The following is a 19,250-nucleotide window of genomic DNA, read 5'->3' as shown; positions in this document are numbered from 1 at the left end:
TGTGTTTTTCTGCTTTTGGATTACCTCACTCAAGTCCTGATGAGCCTGATAGGCTAGGGTCAAATATAAGGGGAGGATGACCTCACCTATCAGACTAGGGGAGGGGCATAGGAGGAGAAGAGGGAGGGAGGGTGGGATTGGGAGGAGACGAGGGAGGGGCCACAGCTGGGATACAAACTAAATAAATTGTAATAAATAATAATAATAAAAAATCATAGTCTAAAAAAAAAGACAGAAAAGGAGCAGATGCCAATGAGTATGCAACAAAAAGGAGATGGCAGCTAGTACAGCCACTATGGAAATACATGAAAGTTTCTCTAGAAACTAGGAACAGATCTACCATACCATCCAGCTGTATGCATAACACTGTAGACAGACCTTTTGGGGTCAAACTCCACATACAGCAGAGACAGCTGCGTGCCAAGTGTGTTGTAGCATTCTCTACAGATAATACAGGATAAACATGTTCTGTATTGAGTCCCAGAGGTCCAGGTGCATACTGCTCGCTTCACCTCAGCTTGACAAAGTGCTGTATATGGTACCATGTGAGCAGCTGGGGTCCCTGACTCAATCCAGTGTCAAAATTACCTTGTTAGAACAGACTGCTTTCCCTCACCCTTGGGTCTTTCTAAGGCGAGGACCTAGAGTTGCATTTCTGTCAAGTTCCAGGATGCTTGTGGATGGATGCTACTAGTCTGAGAAATACCACCTTAAAAATCATCTCATGTGGCATTCTAAGGTGAACACTAGAAAGACTTTACATGCCTCAGGTCAATGATGCCCATTTGACAGAGGAGGAAACTTGAGTTTTCAATAGTGAACAAGCCTTAAGATCACCTGCAAATGGTGGTGGTGATACCAAAACCCAGGCTCGAGTCTCTTCAATGCCTCCTCTCTATACTAGTCGTCAAGTTATTTGTGGAAATATCTGATCAAGGAATAAGATGTAGAATTACAAGAAAAAAACAGAACATGGGAAAAATATGTTCAAAACAGTGTGAGGCAGTTGGCTCGCCAGGGAGGCCAAAGACACTGTCAAATAAGCAATCTTCACCTAGATTGTAAAACAGGACCCTTAAAATTCTGGACAGCCCAATAGCAGAAGTCTGTTAGTGGATACCAGTGAGCATATTTTCAAGGAAGTGAAATGTAAGAAATAGGGAAGTTTACACTTTTGGAAAAAAAAAATTTTTTTCTCTATCTGAACTGTTGGGTTACATGGCTATATGCACCCATTAAAATTCTATTATACTGCACAATTAAAATGGGTACATTTGAAAGGTTAAAAACACAAGTGATAAAACATGCTGGAGAGGATGTAGAGAGAGGGGAACCCTCCTCCATTGCTGATAGGAATGTAAACCTGTACAACCACTTTGGAAATCAATCTGGTGCTTTCTCAGACAATTAGGAATAGTGCTTCCTCAAGATCAAGCTATATCACTCCTAGGCATATATCCAAAAGAAGCTCAAGTAAACAAGGACATTTGCTCAACCATGTTTGTAGCAGCGTTTTCCTAATAGCTAGAAACTGGAAACAACCCAGATGTCCATCAACAGAGGAATGGATACAGAAATTGTGGTACTTTTACACAATGGAATACTACTCAGCAATTAAAAACAATGAGATAATGAAATTTGCAGGCAAATGGTGGGATCTAGAAAAGATCAACCTGAGTGAAGTATCCCAGAAGGAGAAAGACACACATGATATATACTCACTTATATAGACCTATAAGATATGATAAACATAATGAAATCTATACACCTAAAGAAGATAAACAAGAAAGAAGACCCCGGGTAAGATGATCAATCCTCACTCAGAAAGACAAATGGGAGGGACATGGGAAGTAGGAGAAAACAAGAAACAGGACAGGGCCTCTGAAAGACTCTACCTATCAGTGTATCAAAGCAGATGCTGGGACTCATAACCAAACCTTTGGTATAGTGCAGGGAATATGATAAAAGGGGGAGTTAATATGACCGGGAGAGGACAAGAGCTCCACAAGGACAAAATATATCAGGGCACAGGGGTCCTCTATGAAACTGTTTCTCCAACCAAGGACCATGTATGGATATAACCTAGAACCCCTGCTCGGATGTTGCCCATGGTAGCTCAGTATCCAAGTAAGAGGAACAGGAACTATTTATGACATGAACTCAATGACTGACTCCTTTACCTCCCCCCGCCCCCTGAGGGAGGAACAGACTTGCTAGGCCACAGAGGAGGACACTGCAGCCAGTCCTAAGATACCTGATAAGCTAGGGTCAGATGGAAGGGGAGAAAGACCTCCCCTAGCAGTGGACTTTGAAAGGAACAGGGAGGAGATGAGAAAGGGATGGTGGGATTGATAGGGAATGAGGGAGGGGGCTACGGCTGGGATACTGTGATTAATATTAAAAATATTAATAACTGTAATTAATATTAAAATATTAATAACTGATTAATATTAAAATAACTGTGATTAATATTAAAAATAAAATTAATATAAAAAAATAAAATTTTAAAAATGGTTGCATTTGATGTAATTTATCTGAGAAAATATAAGATTATTTTTAAAACATTTATAACTCTAACCAACATAACCTACTAAAATATCCAAAATGCTATTTACCAGAGCAGATGTCCTTACCATCGAAAATTGGGTCAAAAATTGACTGAAACTTTTCTCTTAATATATGTGCCAACATTTCAGAGGATGAAATCTACACAATGAATAGAAAAGAAGGAATGAACACATTTAGACAAAGTGATTTTAGAAGCTGGAAAGATGGCTTGGCAGCTAAGAGCATTTATTCTTCTGGACAAGATCATGAGTTCGATTCCCAGCATCTACATCACAGCTCCGAACTGACCTAACTCCAGTTCCTGGAGCCCTGATGTTCTTCTGGGTTCTATGGGCACACATACAAGGAAGAAAAACATTCATACAAAAAAACAAAGATAAAATAAAGCCTTTTAAAAGGTGAGTTTTAGGGCTAGAGAGGTGGCTCAGCACTTAAGAGCACTGTCTGCTCTTCCAGAGATCCTGAGTTCAACTCCCAGCAATGACATGGTAGCTCACAACCATCTATAATGTGATCTGATGCCCTCTTCTGTTATGTAGGTGGTACATACAGATAGAGCACTCATACACATAAAATAAATATAAGAAAAAAGTGATTTTTAAAAATGTGCATTCTGGGGGAGGACTTTAGGGCTTGAAATTGTGTTCTGTTTAAAATCATACCAAATCATCCTATAAGCATTACTTAATATGTAAATTGTATTGCTACAAAGTTTTACACTTTTAAAAAACAAAATAAGACCAAGATTAGCCCTAATGCTGAAAGTACACCAAACAAAGAGAGTAGTTTTAAAGGATGACAAATATTTTATTGACATTTCTACTAGAAATGTAAGAGAAGGTAATTTAAAGACTATTTTAATATTTTGTGTACATTAAGGTTAAGCTTTATGCCAAAATCTATCTATCTATATATCTATATATATATACTCATGACCTCATTGAAATGTAGCTAAATATTTAAAGTAAACATAAAAAGTTAAAATAGCTGCTTTCCCAAGTCCAACAAGTAAAAGGAGCCAACAGAGTGCAGATCCCTGTTATCTGGAGCCAGGCTCAGGCTCCCTGCTGTCCTCCCACCCTAGCTACAATAGACACACCATTTTTGAACTGTAAAAGGATCAAAAAAATAAAGCATCTAACTTTCTTGCAAACACCGTTCTCTGCTATCAGTTAAAGCTCCAGGCATTTCTCAAAGCTGTCAATAAACAGTCCAATACTATCTTACTCCATTTGTATGGCTCTCGGGACAAGCATATAAGAAAATTACAGTGGTTTCCTCAGTTGTTCCCACAGTCCTTGGGACAGCACTAAGATGCCTGTGCAAAGCATCACATTTTATGACCTCTGTCCCTAGCTACTGTACATAGCTACTGAAAGCTGAAAATCCTTCTCAGCGAAAAAGCTCCCAGCTCCCAGAATTTCCTGTCGCTCTATTCTCTCATCTATAAAGCTGCTTTATATCACAGACAGTGAAAACATGGACCTCAGAAAAGAATGGATCTCAGGGAATTTCTTTCTTGATAAGAAGACAGGCACAGTAGAATCTGTGTCCCTTTCCTTTTCTCTCTTTTCCTTCTTTCCACTCTCTCTCAATCCTCACCCCGACCCTTCATCTTTTCCCAAAACAGGATTTCTCTCTGTGTAGCCCTGGCTGTACTGGATCTTGCTTTGTAGTCCAGGCTGGCCTCAAACTCACAGACATCCACCTGCCTCTGCCTCTCAAATGCTGGGACTAAAGGCATGCTCCACCACAGCCTGGCTTCTCCTCTTCTTATGTTCTTCAGTTGCTAACTCCTTCTGAATAATTCTCTTGGATTTAGAGTTTCATATATCTCTTTGACTTTCCTTCTTAGCAACTTTGCTGATATGGATTTGATTTATTAAAAGTCACCATATTTCGTTTTTATAAATGAATTATAATGTATTAATAATAACTGCACTATGCTAAAATGAGCTACTTCAATGACTGTTAAAAAGAAACCATTCATTTATTATCTTGTTTAAGAATATATGAAATATTGAAATTAAGGTAAAACTAAATCCAAGTGCTAATTATGTTTATGCCCGTAGCAATGCAATTTTTATCTTACCTGAAATCACATGCTGTAGTAAATTCTGCTCCTCCACCCATTGCCCAGCCTTGAATCAGAGCAACACTTATTAACGGTAGTCTGTACATTGAAGGAAAAACGGACGTGAGTAATTCTAACTTTACTACTCATTTCTATATATCAGCTTAAGTCTTCAGCATGTCATGGTGTTAATACTGGGCAGCATCAAGGACAGTGACTCCCTGAACCCGTGCACCACCAGAAGAAAAATTGATGATGCCAAAATCCAGCCGTGCATACTAGTGCTACAGAAGGTGAGCAAACTACCTACCTGGACTGCTGCCTGGTTTACAGTGAGACACACTCTAACTGTCTTCTAAATTAGGAACCTATGATGAACCTTTAGTGCCAGAGACTCTGAGCTGTTAGCATAGTCACTGTGAACCTGCTCTATTTTATGGTTCTACAGTCAGGGTGGGGTTACAGGGAGAACCCTGTCTAAAACACAGAGCTACAATATCAAGTATTTAAGATTCCCGTCAAAAGAGTTCCATTACTATTTAAATGGCCATAGGCTGCTCACATGTATGCATTATTCAGTGTTTAAGAGAAATCTTACTGCTTCTGTTTGTACAGGGCCACATGTGGAGACCGTCAGTAAAGACTTTCAATCCTAGCATGTGACAGGCAGAGACAATGGATCTCTAAGTGTGCAAGGCCAGCCTGGTCTAGAGATTTCCAGCACAGCACGGACTATATAGTGAGACCTTGTCTTAAAAGATAATAACATAAAAATAAGTCATCTTGCAATGGTGTGACACCACTAGGTAGATGAAAGGTGCTTTCCAAGTATGCATTCTTTTATAGATTCTAACCAAAATGTAAAGCTCTTGGTCTAATATGACTAAGTAGTTCTTAATATGCCCTACTTCCACATAGAAAAGATTACTTAAATGAGAATAACTTCTAGCCAGATGTGGTATTACACAAATAATCCAGTCACTTAGAAGATGCCAGCAGGGGAGTTTAAGGTCTGTCATAACTAACAGTAAGTTTGTGAACAAAATGGGCTACATAATACCCTGCCTCAAAAACAAACAAACAAACAAAAAAAAAAAAATCAAGAAGAAAGAAAGGGCTGATGGCTCAGTGGCTTACAGTGCTTGTTCTCTTGCAGTGGACCCAGGTTCAATCCCCAGCACCCACTATGGTAGCTAATAATCATCCATAACTCCCAGTTTCGGTGACTCTGCAGCCAGCTTCCTATCATTAGTTACTCATCACCATAAAATGTCCCCAGCGGGTTGAGAAAATGCATTCTAAAAGCCTTGGTAATGACCATTAAAATCCTATTTTTAAAAGAAAGATCCATTACCTCATAAATCTTGTTAAGGTGTTTTGCATGAACATAGATAAGGCCACTCCATTCTTTAAAGAAAAATAAAGACAAAAATATGAGTATGTTACATAAGAAATATTTTTAAAATTCAGATTTGGAGAACAAGGCTGATCTTTTTGAAAATCAGTTTTCATTGCAAACTCTCTGAAGCTGAAGTGTACTTGGTGCTGAGGGTGCCACCCTCCCAGATCTTGAGCTCAGTGTGGCACAAGGTGAGACAGACGGTAACCTGAATTACTTATTTTTCTCTGATGTGGCAAAAGTTCCAAGGACAGAAGTTCAAGGAAGGAAGGGAGGGGGGATCTGGCAAAATGATGTCTAGTCTGTCATGGCAAGGGAGGCACGGAAGCAGGAACACAAAGCAGCTGGAAACACTACACCCTCAGTCAGGAGGCAGAGCTGAGTCGGGCTGCTCAGCCTGCTTGCTTTCCACCAGGACCAGGACCCCAGCCTGTGGAGTAGTGTCACCCACATTCTCGGTGTTCTTCCCATCCCAGCTAACTCAATCTACATAACTTCTCACAGGAATACCAAAGGTTTATTTCCATGGTGACTCTAAATCCTACCAAGTGGACAACAAAGAATGATGGTTACAGCTTCCTAGAACAGAGTGGAGCTCCAGTCATGGTAACCCCGGGGGGAAACGTGACTCTCCCCCCTGTTCCCGCTAGGAAGAAGTTATAAAGAGCTTTGGGATTTTGCCCTGTAAGGCTTTGATTCCTATATTTTTCACAAAGTACATATTTTCTCACAGCCATTCCTTCTTCAACCAAGTATAATCCGGCTTCAGCCTTGTCCCAAAACATTTTAGTACTCCATTTGTCAAATTAAATGACTTTTCCTTATTCCTTATCATCTTCTCTTCGACTTAACACCAGTTTCTTCATTCTGGTCCTCTATCTCTAAGAGCGGGTTTTACTCCTGCTTGTTTTCCTGTCACTGTGATTGCTTCTTTCCAATTTTCTCCCTTAACTCACCCTACTAAAGTTCCTTGAGGCTGACAGTATAGTACCAATACTAATGACAAACATATAATGTAATGACTGTTTTTTGACTATGAATGTGTCATAAAATACAAATCAATACTGGCCCGGATGACCTAGGGATAAGATTTAATTTGGTCAGGAATGGTGGCACACACCTTAATCCCCACACTTGGGAAGCAGAGGCAGGGGAATCTCTGTGGGTTCCAGGCAAGCCTGAACTATACTACAAAAATGAAGAAGCAGAACAGGAGGAGGGAGAGGAGGAAGAATTAATAATAATTCTCCCAAAGCCACAAGGTCAAACACTCACTTATATTTTCCTGAGTTGAAGGAAGAAAAGAAGTCAGAGACCAGAGACAGGACCCAGCAGTTAAGAGCACTGGCTATTCCTTGAGGGACCAGGGTTCAGTTTCCACCACCTATACTATAGCTTACAATATCTGTAACTCCCGTTCCAGGAGATCAAATGCCCTGCTCTGTCCTCCCTGGACATGGAAGTGAAACACCCATATACATTTTTTAAAAAAATTAAAGAAAAAAAGGAAGGAAAGAAGGAAGAAGGAAGGAAGGAAAGAATGAAGGAAGGTAGGAAGGGAGGAAGAAAGAAAGAATAAAATACTGGTAGGTAAGTGGAGGAAATAGCCATGGAATCACCACAGAAATGACAGACCTGCCAATGTCTGGGTACAGGCAGCTGAACAAAGGTGTAGAGAGCTGCCGCAGATGTTGTTTTCACCCGTCTGCACCCTGAGATCCAACTTCACCCTTCTAGCTTCTCCTAATAACAACCAAGACAAACACGTGCAGTACCCAACTACAAAAGAAAGACAAGCTTCGAATTCTCTGCACCAGCACCCATCTATACTACAAAAACTCCCACCTTGCAAAGTATCCTATTCTATGACCACAAGTACCCGTTTTATGGATTGATGAATTCCAAATACACTGAAACAATTTTGGAAAATAGTAATTTGTCCATATATTACTATAGCTAAAATGAAATTATACAAGAGTAGCAACAAACCCAAAGCAGCTACACAGACATTTGGGGGCCACTATAGACACTAAAGCAACGACCTAAGCAATTAGTTGGCAGAATAGTAACATAATGAGGCAAGGAAGAAAGGAGGACATTCAAACTAGATTAAGACTGTGAAGCTTTCCTTAATATATTATGCCCACTTGCTGCAAAGTAAGCAACTTTGTACTTTCCTATACAAGTTTACAACTGTAAACTTCTCTTAACTCTAAAAAGAGTTAAAAAGACTCCTTCTTGTACCCAAACATATGCTGAGACTCATAGCCAAACTCTGGGCAGAGTGCAGGGAATTTTATGAAAGAAGGGGGAGACAGAAAGACCAGGAAGGGACAGAAGCTCCACAAGGAGAGCAACAGAACCAAAATATCTAGGCACAGGGGTCTTTTCTGAGACTGATAGTCCAAACAAGGACAATGCATGGAGATAACCTAGCGCTCCTGTACAGATGTAGCCCATGGCAGCTCACTGTCCAAGTAGGTTCCCTAGTAATGGGAACAGGGCCTGTCTCACATGAACTCAGGGGCTGGCTCTTTGATCACCTCCACCTGAGTGGGGAGCAGCCTTACCAGTCCACAGAGGAAGACAATGAAGCCAGTCCTGATGAGACCTGATAGACTAGGGTCAGATGGTAGGGTACCAGTGGACTGGGGGAGGGGCATAGGAGAAGAAGAGGGAGGGAAGGGAGGATTGGGAGGGGAAGAGGGAGGGATCTATGGGGGAATACAAAGTGAATAAACTAATTAATAAAAATAAAATTAAAAACAAAAAACAGACAAACAAAAAAAGACTCCTTCTTAACTCTAAAAAGAGATTTCTCAAGGTCTCTAGAACAAAGCCACAATTTCTACTTGTCAGTTTTAAAATTATCATGTGAGAAAATACCCTATAAATTACAAATATTAAGTTGGTTGTGGTGCCTCGTGTCTTTAATCCCAGCTCTCAGAAGGTTGAGGCAGGAGGATTTCAGAGATTTGAGTCTCTGAGTCTCTGAATACATAATATATATAAAGTTCCAGGACAGTCTGAGCTCCAGAGTAAGTCTATAAACATGCACACGCACACAGGCACACACACAGAGCTTGAGGAACTTTCACAGATTAGAGACCTAAGGAATCATGATGACTCCTAAATCTGTTCCAAAGCACAACGAGCACACAATAGAACTACCAATACCAATAATTTATGGAATTTATTTCCTCTCTCCTCTTTTACACCACTCTGAGATGTAAAAATAAGTACATATCTAATGTGCACAACTTGAGTTTGCAAATAATCACCAATTCAACTATGAGCACCCACAGGGGCTGTAGGTATATCCACCAATTCTAGTATTGTCTTCCACTCCCTTTATCATCAGTGTTGGGGAGGGGCGTGTGAGATCACTCGGTGGAAGATCACCAACTTTAAAATACTTATGGATATACTATAGCATTGCTCGGTATAGACACTGCTAGGAAACTAATCTCTAGCACTAATAAAGTTCCCATGTTCTATCCTTACTACCTGTCAAGTCACCATTCCACTCTGTGCTTTCATGAGCTTCACTACTAGAGAACCCACTTATGGGATCATACAGTGGAGTTTCATTAACAGTAAAATACCAATGTTGGTGCATAAACTTTTGATAAATCTTTATAGCACAGGAATATGCTAAAACAAAGGGCATAGGGGACATGTATGGGGAACTCTATACTTTTCTTGCAACTTTTCAAATCTTAACATTATTCTAAAATTTAAATTTGTGTTTAAAAATATTCAATCAAATTAGAAAAGAAGAGTGGGCACTTCCAGTGGGGAGTAGCAGGAACAATATTGAAAGCAAAAGACACTCATTCTCCAAAAACATGAGCACACCCAAGAGTGCTCTGCTTGAAGCACAAAGATAAGTCACTTCAATGTGCCAACCAAAATGTCTTCTAGATACCCTGTAGGTAAGACCTTAACATTCATTTGGTTTCCTATATTATTCTCCTTACAAATCTTTACAATTTCTCATTAAACAAAATAAACAAACCAAACCAAAACTATTGTTTGAAGGCTCTTAACAAATATGAGTTATAACAATAGCCACATAAGTGAAATATGACTTTCTCAGCCATGTCTGATGAGAGAAGCCTTCAGTGCATAGCCTACATACTTGCCTCTGGAGTGGAGAGGGCTTTCACAGCATTCAGATCAGATCCTGAGCAAAAAGTATTTTTTGCTCCATGGACAATGAGGCCTTTCCCTTCTGTCCAATTTTCTAATTCAGTTACCCTTTCCAAAAGTTGTAGCATCATGACACCTATCAGATGAGAGAGGAAAAACATGAACATGTGTTAAGACACTAAAACCAGAAATATTCATGTCCCAAGCAAGATCATGGGGACATATATTTTCCAAATATTTACTTACTGTGTATATGCCAAATATCTATTGTGCTGATACAGTGGTATATAAAATAAGATATATAAAACACACCCTGCCTTAAAATTCTAAATTCATTTCCCGATGAACTGTGAGATTTTATGATATACCAGATATAAAGAAATATGGAACAAAGTAGTTTTCTAACCCTCTTTCCAGCAGGGCAAGTAAGACTTCAGTTAGGTCTGGAAAGAGCCAATAAACACAGAATAGATTGATGACATGGCTGACAAGCTGACATCCCTGAGGCACAATAGGAAAGGGCTTCACTTGTCTACCAGCAGTCAATAGTTTACACATTTGATCGTTATCATGAGGATTACAAAATTCTACCCACACTTCCTCTAACAATAAATTAAAATCTGAAACAGTAGGAATGTTATTTGAGGTGCTAATGAATAATCTGTATATATATATATACATATACATATATATATATATATATATATACATACATACATCTTTGGTTATCTTCCAAGGTCCTAATATCTGCAATATGATTAATTTTATTTTCCTGTACCTATAAAAATAAAATTAGAAGCCAAAGAAAAGATCATATCTAAAGGTTATAATTTCCAGCGAATCTGTATTTTTTCCAAGCCTTACTACACGGATCCATAAAAATATACAGACATATTTTTGGAAAAATATTCCACATGGTCAATAATCATTACTCTGCCATTTTTCAAGTAATTAGTAGCAATGGGTACTACAAGAAATGTTAGAACAATGTCATCAACTCACGAATAACTAACAAAATCATCCTTTCTAATTATAACCTACTTAAAAGAGAAACTTCTCAAGAATGTCCTGCGTACTTGAAAATTATTTTTATATACAAATTATTTATTGTTTGGGAGAAAACAAAGATCCATACATTTAGAGTAAGGATAAATATATATAGACAAATACACATCTTCAATTATGCATGATATTTAAGTGCCTAAGCAATAATGGTGGCCACGAATATAAAAACAATACTACTAGTTCATTTTAAACTCACTTATGCACTAAATTCCTTAGAGTATCTGCTGCTTTGAGCTTTTTAAGCAAAGGCATTGGGGGTTCACTCATCTCCCCACCCCAGCTAACACAACACCATTACTCACAGCAACTCTGCTTTTACTTGTTTTGCACATTATGCATCAAATTAATACTTCCCCTACATAACTTAGTATATGGAACTACCACCATTAATTACATAAAAATTTTGAACATTTGGAATTTGGATGGTCAATTGAGATATGCACCAAATGTAATAACAGATTTCAAAGACATACTATGAAAATAAAAGGAAAAGTATCTCACATGGCATTTCTCATATTAGTTATTTTTATTGAAAATATTTTGAATAAAGAAAGTTGCATGGATTATATTATTATAATTAAGTTTACCTATTTGGTTTTGCTTTCTAAATAATGGCTGCTAGAATATTTAACACTGCACATGAATCTCATTTGTGTCTGGTATTCTATTTGTGCTGGTCACCACTGCTATATATAAGGAGCTCTGAATTCTGTAAACATTATGAAAGTTGCTTTTACATAAAGGCCCAGTACTGGAAACTAACAGTCCACAGTTTAATGAATTATGTGTAAACACATAACATTTCTTGAAATACTCCTGAGCTTAACATTTCAAATGCTAAAAGAATGCAAACTTGTGCAACCACTCTGGAAAACAGTATGAACAATTCTCAAAAAACTAAAAATAAATCTACCACAACCCAGCTAGACCACTCCTTTGCATATGCCCAAAGAACACTAAATCCTACTCCAGATACTTGCTCAGCCATGTACACTGCCACCCTGTTTACAACAGCTAGGAAATTGGAAATAACAAAAACAAACCTAATGTCTTTCAACAGATGGTGAAAATGAAAATGTGGTACATATACATAATACAATACAATTCAGCCTTAAATATAAATGAAATCACAAAATGTACAGGTAACTAGAAGACCTAGAAAAGATATTGACTCTTCCCAGACTGAGAAAGACAAATGTCACATGTCCTTTCTCATTTGCAGTTTCTAGTTCCAAATCTTCAAATACAAGTATACAACATGGAGAGACATGAGAGAAACATGGGTGCTGTGGGAATTGAGAGGGGAATAGCAAGATACAGGTGATACAAAGTAGAAAGTAGAAAAACAGTTAACTACAGAGGGTGGAGAGAGGTCAATACAGAAGAAGGAAGGAGGAGAAGGAGCAAACAATGTTGTTTGATAAAGCCTTAAGGAATCTTATTTTATACTTACTGAAAATTATACATAATACATATAAGTGTATCATACACACACACAGTATATATAAAGGAAACTATGCCTCTTGGGCTGATAATGTTTCCCATAAGAATCAGTACCAGGCTCGAGAAAGCTCTAAATGACTAAATGGCTGGTCAGGTTCATCCAACTGACTCCTGCAACAATGTAGACTATTGGTATTGCTTTTGTCTTTCAAACACTGAGGGTAAGCCCATAATGCTGAAAACACTGGACTTAGAACACAGGACTCAGACTATTTGAGCTCGATCTAACATGACAACCTCCTTCCTGTGGTCTAATATCCATGATACCAGAAAACATTCTGAAAGCTGCCAAAGGAAAAAAAAAACAGTTAATAGTTCTACCCAGCAATGGCATCTGTGAACCACAATGACAGGGATGGCAAGATATTCTTGAAGGTACAGTGAGGGGTACTCAAATATTGGTGTTAACCAGCAACCATCTACTTGGCCTTAAGGTCTACTCAACATGTCTGGTATAGAAACTTACCAAATTCCTGGCAGTAGTAAGTCATGGACCTTAGAAAATTTACTTCCACCACTTTGCTATACCAGAATAATTGCTCACTACATTCTAAATCTTATCCTTATGCCCACAGACAAACGTAGCTACTACCTCTCATAAAACAAAAACAAAACAAAAGTCTCCTTACAGCCAATGGAGAACACCACAGAAAATCACAAGTGATCAAATACAAAGCAGAGATCAATGGATTGCAGTGAGCCCAACCAGAGTGGATACATTTACATCAGAGCTTCTGCACATCTGGCTCAGTGAATACCTGGTAAAAGGGGGTGGAACGATGTTCAGAGACAAAGAACAAAGGCAACTAATTACTGCCAAGAGAGTGAAAGTTAGCTTCCCAGAGTGAGCCCAATACAAAGCTGTCAGCACTGAAACCATATACATACAAACAGCAAAAATGGACACAGCCGTTTATTCTTATGTATCTATATATGTGAGTGTAACAATAATAAAAAAGAAAAAGATGCTATTAATTTGAGAGTGAGGGGTATTGAAAACCACAACCAATCAAAATGCAGAGTTGTGTAGCCTAGTCCCAACAGATACATCTACAATACAACTTCTGCACCTAAGGTTCAGGGACCTAGTGGAAGAAGGGGTGAAAAGATTCTAAGAGCCAGAGGAAGAAGGAGTTTGCTTTGTGGCTATGTCTTCTAGAAATGTCAGAAGCTATACCCATGAAGTCTCTCTAGCAAAGCTCCCTAAATTTGACCTGAACAAGGATGACACCAATAGACTTGCCAGTGTAGAAAAGGGAAAGTGCATGAGGACAGTACCCCACACAAAGAACTATAGGTGATTAAGGAATGTCGAAGTGGAAGAAAAATCTTCCGCAGGTAAGAGCACTTGATTAATCCAATACCAAGTGGTCAGCCCTGAAAACATATACAGACAAGCAGCATCCTACAGACCGAGCAGGGTACACTTATATATTTAGGGACATATGTACACACATACAGGCATGCGTGCGTGCGTGCGCACGCACACACACACACACACACACATGCAAACAATGAAAAAGGTGGTCATGAATTTAAAAGAAAACAAGGGAGTATATGGGAGGATATGAAAGGAAAATAGGGAAGAGGGAATAATGGAATTATAATTTCAAAAAATACATTTGTAGGCAAGGGTATAAACTAACAATGGCAGTTACAAAAAATTACAGAAAATCTTTGAAATGTCTTTCTCCTGCCTTCCTAGAAGTACTAGTTGACAATAAACATATCAAAGTAGTACTGGTTAACAAAGCCCAATGGAAAAACATATTGATTTAACAGTATTCATCTTTATCAAGATGTATACTTATGATTTTAAAAAATTAACATATGTATAATTATAAAAATATATTTCTGGTTCACATCATAGAAAATTGTTTCTGTGTGTATATAATCTACAACAAATACCAAGACTTTCAAATAATTTTTTCACCAGGGTAAGACCAGAAAAACCATGACAGCAGGCTATGACTTAGAGGTATTCTCATGCTGGAGAAGGCAGAATGCTCATACCTGAGAAAGCATTCAATTTATTGGGGTTGTTCAGGGTCAGAATGCCAATGCCATCTTCTTTCTTCTGAAGGTCAATGGTTCCACCAGGGTACTGCGCCAGTATCTTTTTCACTTCCTCCTCATGGAAGCCATGAGAGGTATTGTAAAGTGACACCCCAGTTTGTAGCAGTTTTGTTCTTACAGACAGAGATGAAGTCAAAAGACTTTTCGCCATTTCTAGAAAAGAGAGAAGTAGGCAGTTGTCCCAATTAAAAAACAAAAACAAAACCAAATTCATTCTTATTTTTCTACTGTTATATCTAGATATAATAATATGCCTTTCTCTTGAATTGTGAAAACCTCTCTAATGAAGGTAAGCTCCAGTTTAAAAAAAAAAATTAAGATAAAGTGTTAAGTAGACCAAGGTACTTAATCATACATTTTTCTTCAAGGTTCCAGCTTTTGTAAGTGTTTACCCATGCTGGGGTGGGCTTTCAGTGACACAACCACCATTGAGTCATTCCTGCCCCTGTAAGGGACCCAATCGATGCACTAGTTCAGCAACCCGGACTTTTGTGGATTATTACTTTGGTTTGTTAGTCATTCTCTGTATGGACGGAGCAGACATTTGTGTTACTGCATCTCCCCCAGGGACAGTTTCTCAGAAAACTTTGTGTGAGTGTGTGTGTGTGTGTATTATTTTTTTATTGAATGCTACAGATGATTTTTCTAGTATCCACTTTCCTAAAGTCTGTAACCTAACAAATTTAACACTTCTAATTCTAATTCAGGCCTTACTGAGACCTGGATGTCCCTACAATCCAATTCTGATATTGAGATTATTCTTAATGCCTTTCTACTAACAAAACATCATATTCAAAGCTCTCGCTCATGACCTCATTATATATATATATATATATATATATATATATATATATATATAATATTATATAATGGACCAACTAACCAGTCTCACAAATGTAACAGGCTACATTACTTACCAACCCTAAAATATTTTCTTCCTTTCTTTTTGACCCATTACTTCAAAACAGAATGTCTAAATTTCTCCCTAAAAGTGACTATTAATATTACCCCATGTTAACATGTTACACATATCAATAATTTTCTTTTTCTCTCACACGGCTAATGGATGTTATGTGTTAGGACTAAGATTCTTTCAGATCCAGAGACAATCAACCAGTAAATACCAAAAATTATTAGAAAACTTAATTGAGGAAACCCAGTCTTGACCTGTTTCATCCTATTCATTTCCACATAGACTGAATCTGAGCTCTCTGTAGGAGGAAACAATGTGTGCCTGTTTCTACTGGTACTGCTAATGTGGCTTGCTTAATTCTATCCTTTGTTTCTTCTCCACTGCCCAGTCTTATTCTCCACAATACCCTCTATATTTGGGGGAAAGCCCCCTGGAACTGCCTTTACTTGCTCACTGTAAGAAAGCCACACAGAGTAAGTGTCATGATTCTGCTGGACCTGTTCGCAGTCTAGAAATCTCGAGATCAAAATCTCAAACTGAAAAGTTGAGTGGCCTACACATCCAGAAGTAAGCCTAATGAGTTTATTGCTCTTACGCAGGCTGTGTGTGCTCTGTGAATGTTTCGTATGCTCCTGAGTATGATCAAGTATGAAGAAATAACTCAACTAAGAAATTAGTTTAAAGCAAAAATTCTGATCTTCCCCACACTGGTCATGACTTCAAATGAGAGCTCTAAGAAAACTTGATCAGAATTTAGGTGGTTGCTGAAAGAATATTAATTTGTCTACCTTTTTATAATGCTTTGTTTATGAAAAAAGAAATTAAAGTATAAAATATAACAGCTTAAAACATTGGCATTAAAAAACATTGGCATTTCAATTGTTATTATAGGTTAGTATATTTGTTTTCTAGTGGTAAGGGATCTGCTTACTTTATCTAGGAATATTGTCTCACCCTCCAATCATCTGGGGACTCTAGCATGGTTAGTATAAGTGGTATCAGATCATGCCTCCTTACCATCAAATCACTGAACATGTAAATATTTATGCAATGCATTGCTTTGCCTCATTAGAAAGGCTTTTCCAAGAAAGCCTTCTATTATGACATGTACCCATTCCTCTATTAATTCCATATTTTTCTCTTCTTTCTCTACTCTGTGTCTCTCCCAACACTGACCCTTCTTTTCCATACTCCTTTCACATTCCTTGTCTACACCAGCATAGTGCAAAGTACAGCTCAAGTCTGCTAGACCCACTGACACAAACTTAAGTTTTAACAATTTGAACTCAAGTCTTAACAATCTGATAATAGCTTGTTTTGCATACTTTCTTCCCAATTCTAACCACACAAACTAAAATACACAATAGTCTGGGCTGGAGAAATGGCTCAATGGTTAAAATCATTTACCCCTCTTCCATAGAACCTGAGTATGGTTCCCAGCTGGAACTTCAGCTCCAGCAGTGTATCTTTCTTAAAGATACAGGATGGTTAGGTGCTAAAGTGATAAGATATTAGATACCAATGAATTTGTATACTATCTAAAAATATAAGTAGCGTTTAAGATTCGGATGCTAAGATAACAGACATTTCTGAATCAGTATAGTACCTAGAAGTATAGTCATAGACTAGTTATCCTGGAACACAAGGCAATGAAAATGTCTGAGGCAGTTACAATTTTATAAAACTTTCTCCACGGGGTAAAAATCTGAATTGTGTCACGTGGTAGGACAACAAGCATATTATTCCAGCTGAGGACCATCACTGTCCAGCCACTGCAAAGCTGAAAAGCACCTCTGGCCATCTGGGACCAAAGGTTTCCCTCTCCAATTCTTACGTGCTAAGTTCTCATTAAAAGTCCAGAAAAGTTTAAGTGGAATCATTAAGTGGGTCTAGAAAACTAACATAATTCATATCTTAAACAATTAGCATGAGGAAGGAAACAAAGCGAAACCAGAAGGTACTTTAGAATGAAATACACAACCTGTTTTTCAAGTTTTCAATTATATACTTCCTAGCTTTACTGTTTCAAGTTCCACTTGCCACCCACACCTCTCCCCATACCCCCAAGAAAACAACTTTCAAGTCCTCAAATCTTGGTTTTTGTCATCCCAAATTTCAGCACATTACAGGTTTTTGTTTGTTTGAATTTCAGAAATCCCAAGTCATGTTCTTTAATTCCCTACTGTACATAAAATCCATCTCCACTAACAACATTTGTGATTATGCCGAACACTATCATGATTGTTTCTTTTGACAAAGCGTCCCACTAAATTTAGTTCCCAAGAAGCACCTGTCCTGCTGAGAATAGTGCCTGGCAAACAGCAATTTCCAAGATTTTTGTTTAAAACAATCTGGTAGGCTTAAGAACCTGACCACAAGCAAACTCATCATCCATCCGTGTCCTTATTCTAACTCACCCAGTTGCCTCATTCTGTTTGCTTATTGGAATGTTCATCACTCCAGCCGGCCAATTGCTAATTGACTTTCAAGTCACAGTTCAAATAGGTGTTCAAAAACAAACAAAATAACCCTGTTTTGTTGCCATGCCCCATTCTCCCTCCACTCCTGAGGTTTCACATTTCTACTTGACAGTGCCCCTGTAAGGGTGCTTTTTTTCAGTCCGAGTCTTCGATGAGTCTGGGCCATATCTCTATACCTGTAGCACCCAGAACAAGAGAAAGTAGTAGCACTTTATACAATCAGATGTCGAAGACAGAAAAATAAGAAGTACTAACTGTCACGTCCTTCGGGAAGCCTTTCCAGTCAGTGACTGCTGGGGATTTGGCAAAAGTAGGGAAGGGATAGGATACCTTTAGTTAACACCCGCCAAAGTTGGTCCGCTCTTCTTTCGCTGTTGAAAAGCTGGCATCACGAAACAAATAGGTAGGAAATGTTTAAAATAAGCAAGGTAGTTTAGCTCACGGCTGGGCACTACAGACATCCCACTGAACATTACCTAAGTTCTCACTGGGGTTCCCAAGCGTACAGGAATCAACGTAGAGAGCTGAGCTCAAACTCTCTCGTCCCCTGAAATTGCCAACGTCGCGATTTCCCTCGGAGACCTCAGGAACCCCACGCGCCCACCTCCGCGGCGCCTGCACTCCCTCCGAGGGCCGGCAGGGGGCAGTGCGCCTGCGCGGTGCGTCGGCGCGCAGCCCCGCGCGGCGGCCGCTCGGGATTCGCCAGCAAAGGCGCTCCACGCCCCCATCACGCCACAGCACGCTCGGGTGGAACGACGTCCGTGGACTGGCACGAAGCCCCACCGCCACTCACTATGCACACACGGGCCTACACCCCCTCGCTCTCACTTCCTTTTCCGCTTTCGGAGACCCTCTTCCGCTCCTTGTAGCCCACCTTCCGCTGCGCGTGACCCTCTTCCGCCTCCACACCGGCTTCGGACGCTGTTTCCGCTCCCCTTCATGCCTGTTTCCTCTCCGCGTGCGCGCCCTCAGGGCCTTCTCCTGCCAGAGCCCGCAGCCCGGGAAGTCCCGCCTCTTCCC

General features: G+C 39.1%; 1 protein-coding gene across 5 annotated transcripts in view; it reads right to left on the bottom strand.

Moving 5' to 3' along the window:
- Echdc1 (ethylmalonyl-CoA decarboxylase 1) overlaps window positions 1-19,228 on the bottom strand; it is a 24,627-nt gene extending 5,399 nt beyond the window's left edge. The window contains exons 1-5 of one of the 5 annotated variants that reach the window (XR_009587918.1): window positions 19,105-19,228; window positions 14,775-14,990; window positions 10,187-10,329; window positions 4,661-4,741; window positions 2,634-2,706 (exon numbers count right to left, since the gene is read on the bottom strand). Coding sequence is in view for 4 of the 5 variants with exons in the window: in XM_021651464.2 (XP_021507139.1) it covers window positions 4,661-4,741; window positions 5,997-6,049; window positions 10,187-10,329; window positions 14,775-14,990; window positions 19,105-19,171 (560 nt within the window). In the remaining variant the exon portion in view is untranslated. The other 4 variants (XM_021651464.2, XM_021651466.2, XM_060373248.1 and 1 more) reach the window with 4 other exon arrangements.
- Window positions 19,229-19,250: the final 22 nt, after the last annotated feature.

This window comes from Meriones unguiculatus, chromosome 20, assembly GCF_030254825.1.
Source record: "Meriones unguiculatus strain TT.TT164.6M chromosome 20, Bangor_MerUng_6.1, whole genome shotgun sequence".
Taxonomy (NCBI): Eukaryota; Metazoa; Chordata; class Mammalia; order Rodentia; family Muridae; genus Meriones; species Meriones unguiculatus.
Note: the sequence above shows the minus strand (reverse complement) of the source record. Positions and strands in the feature narration are given on the sequence as shown.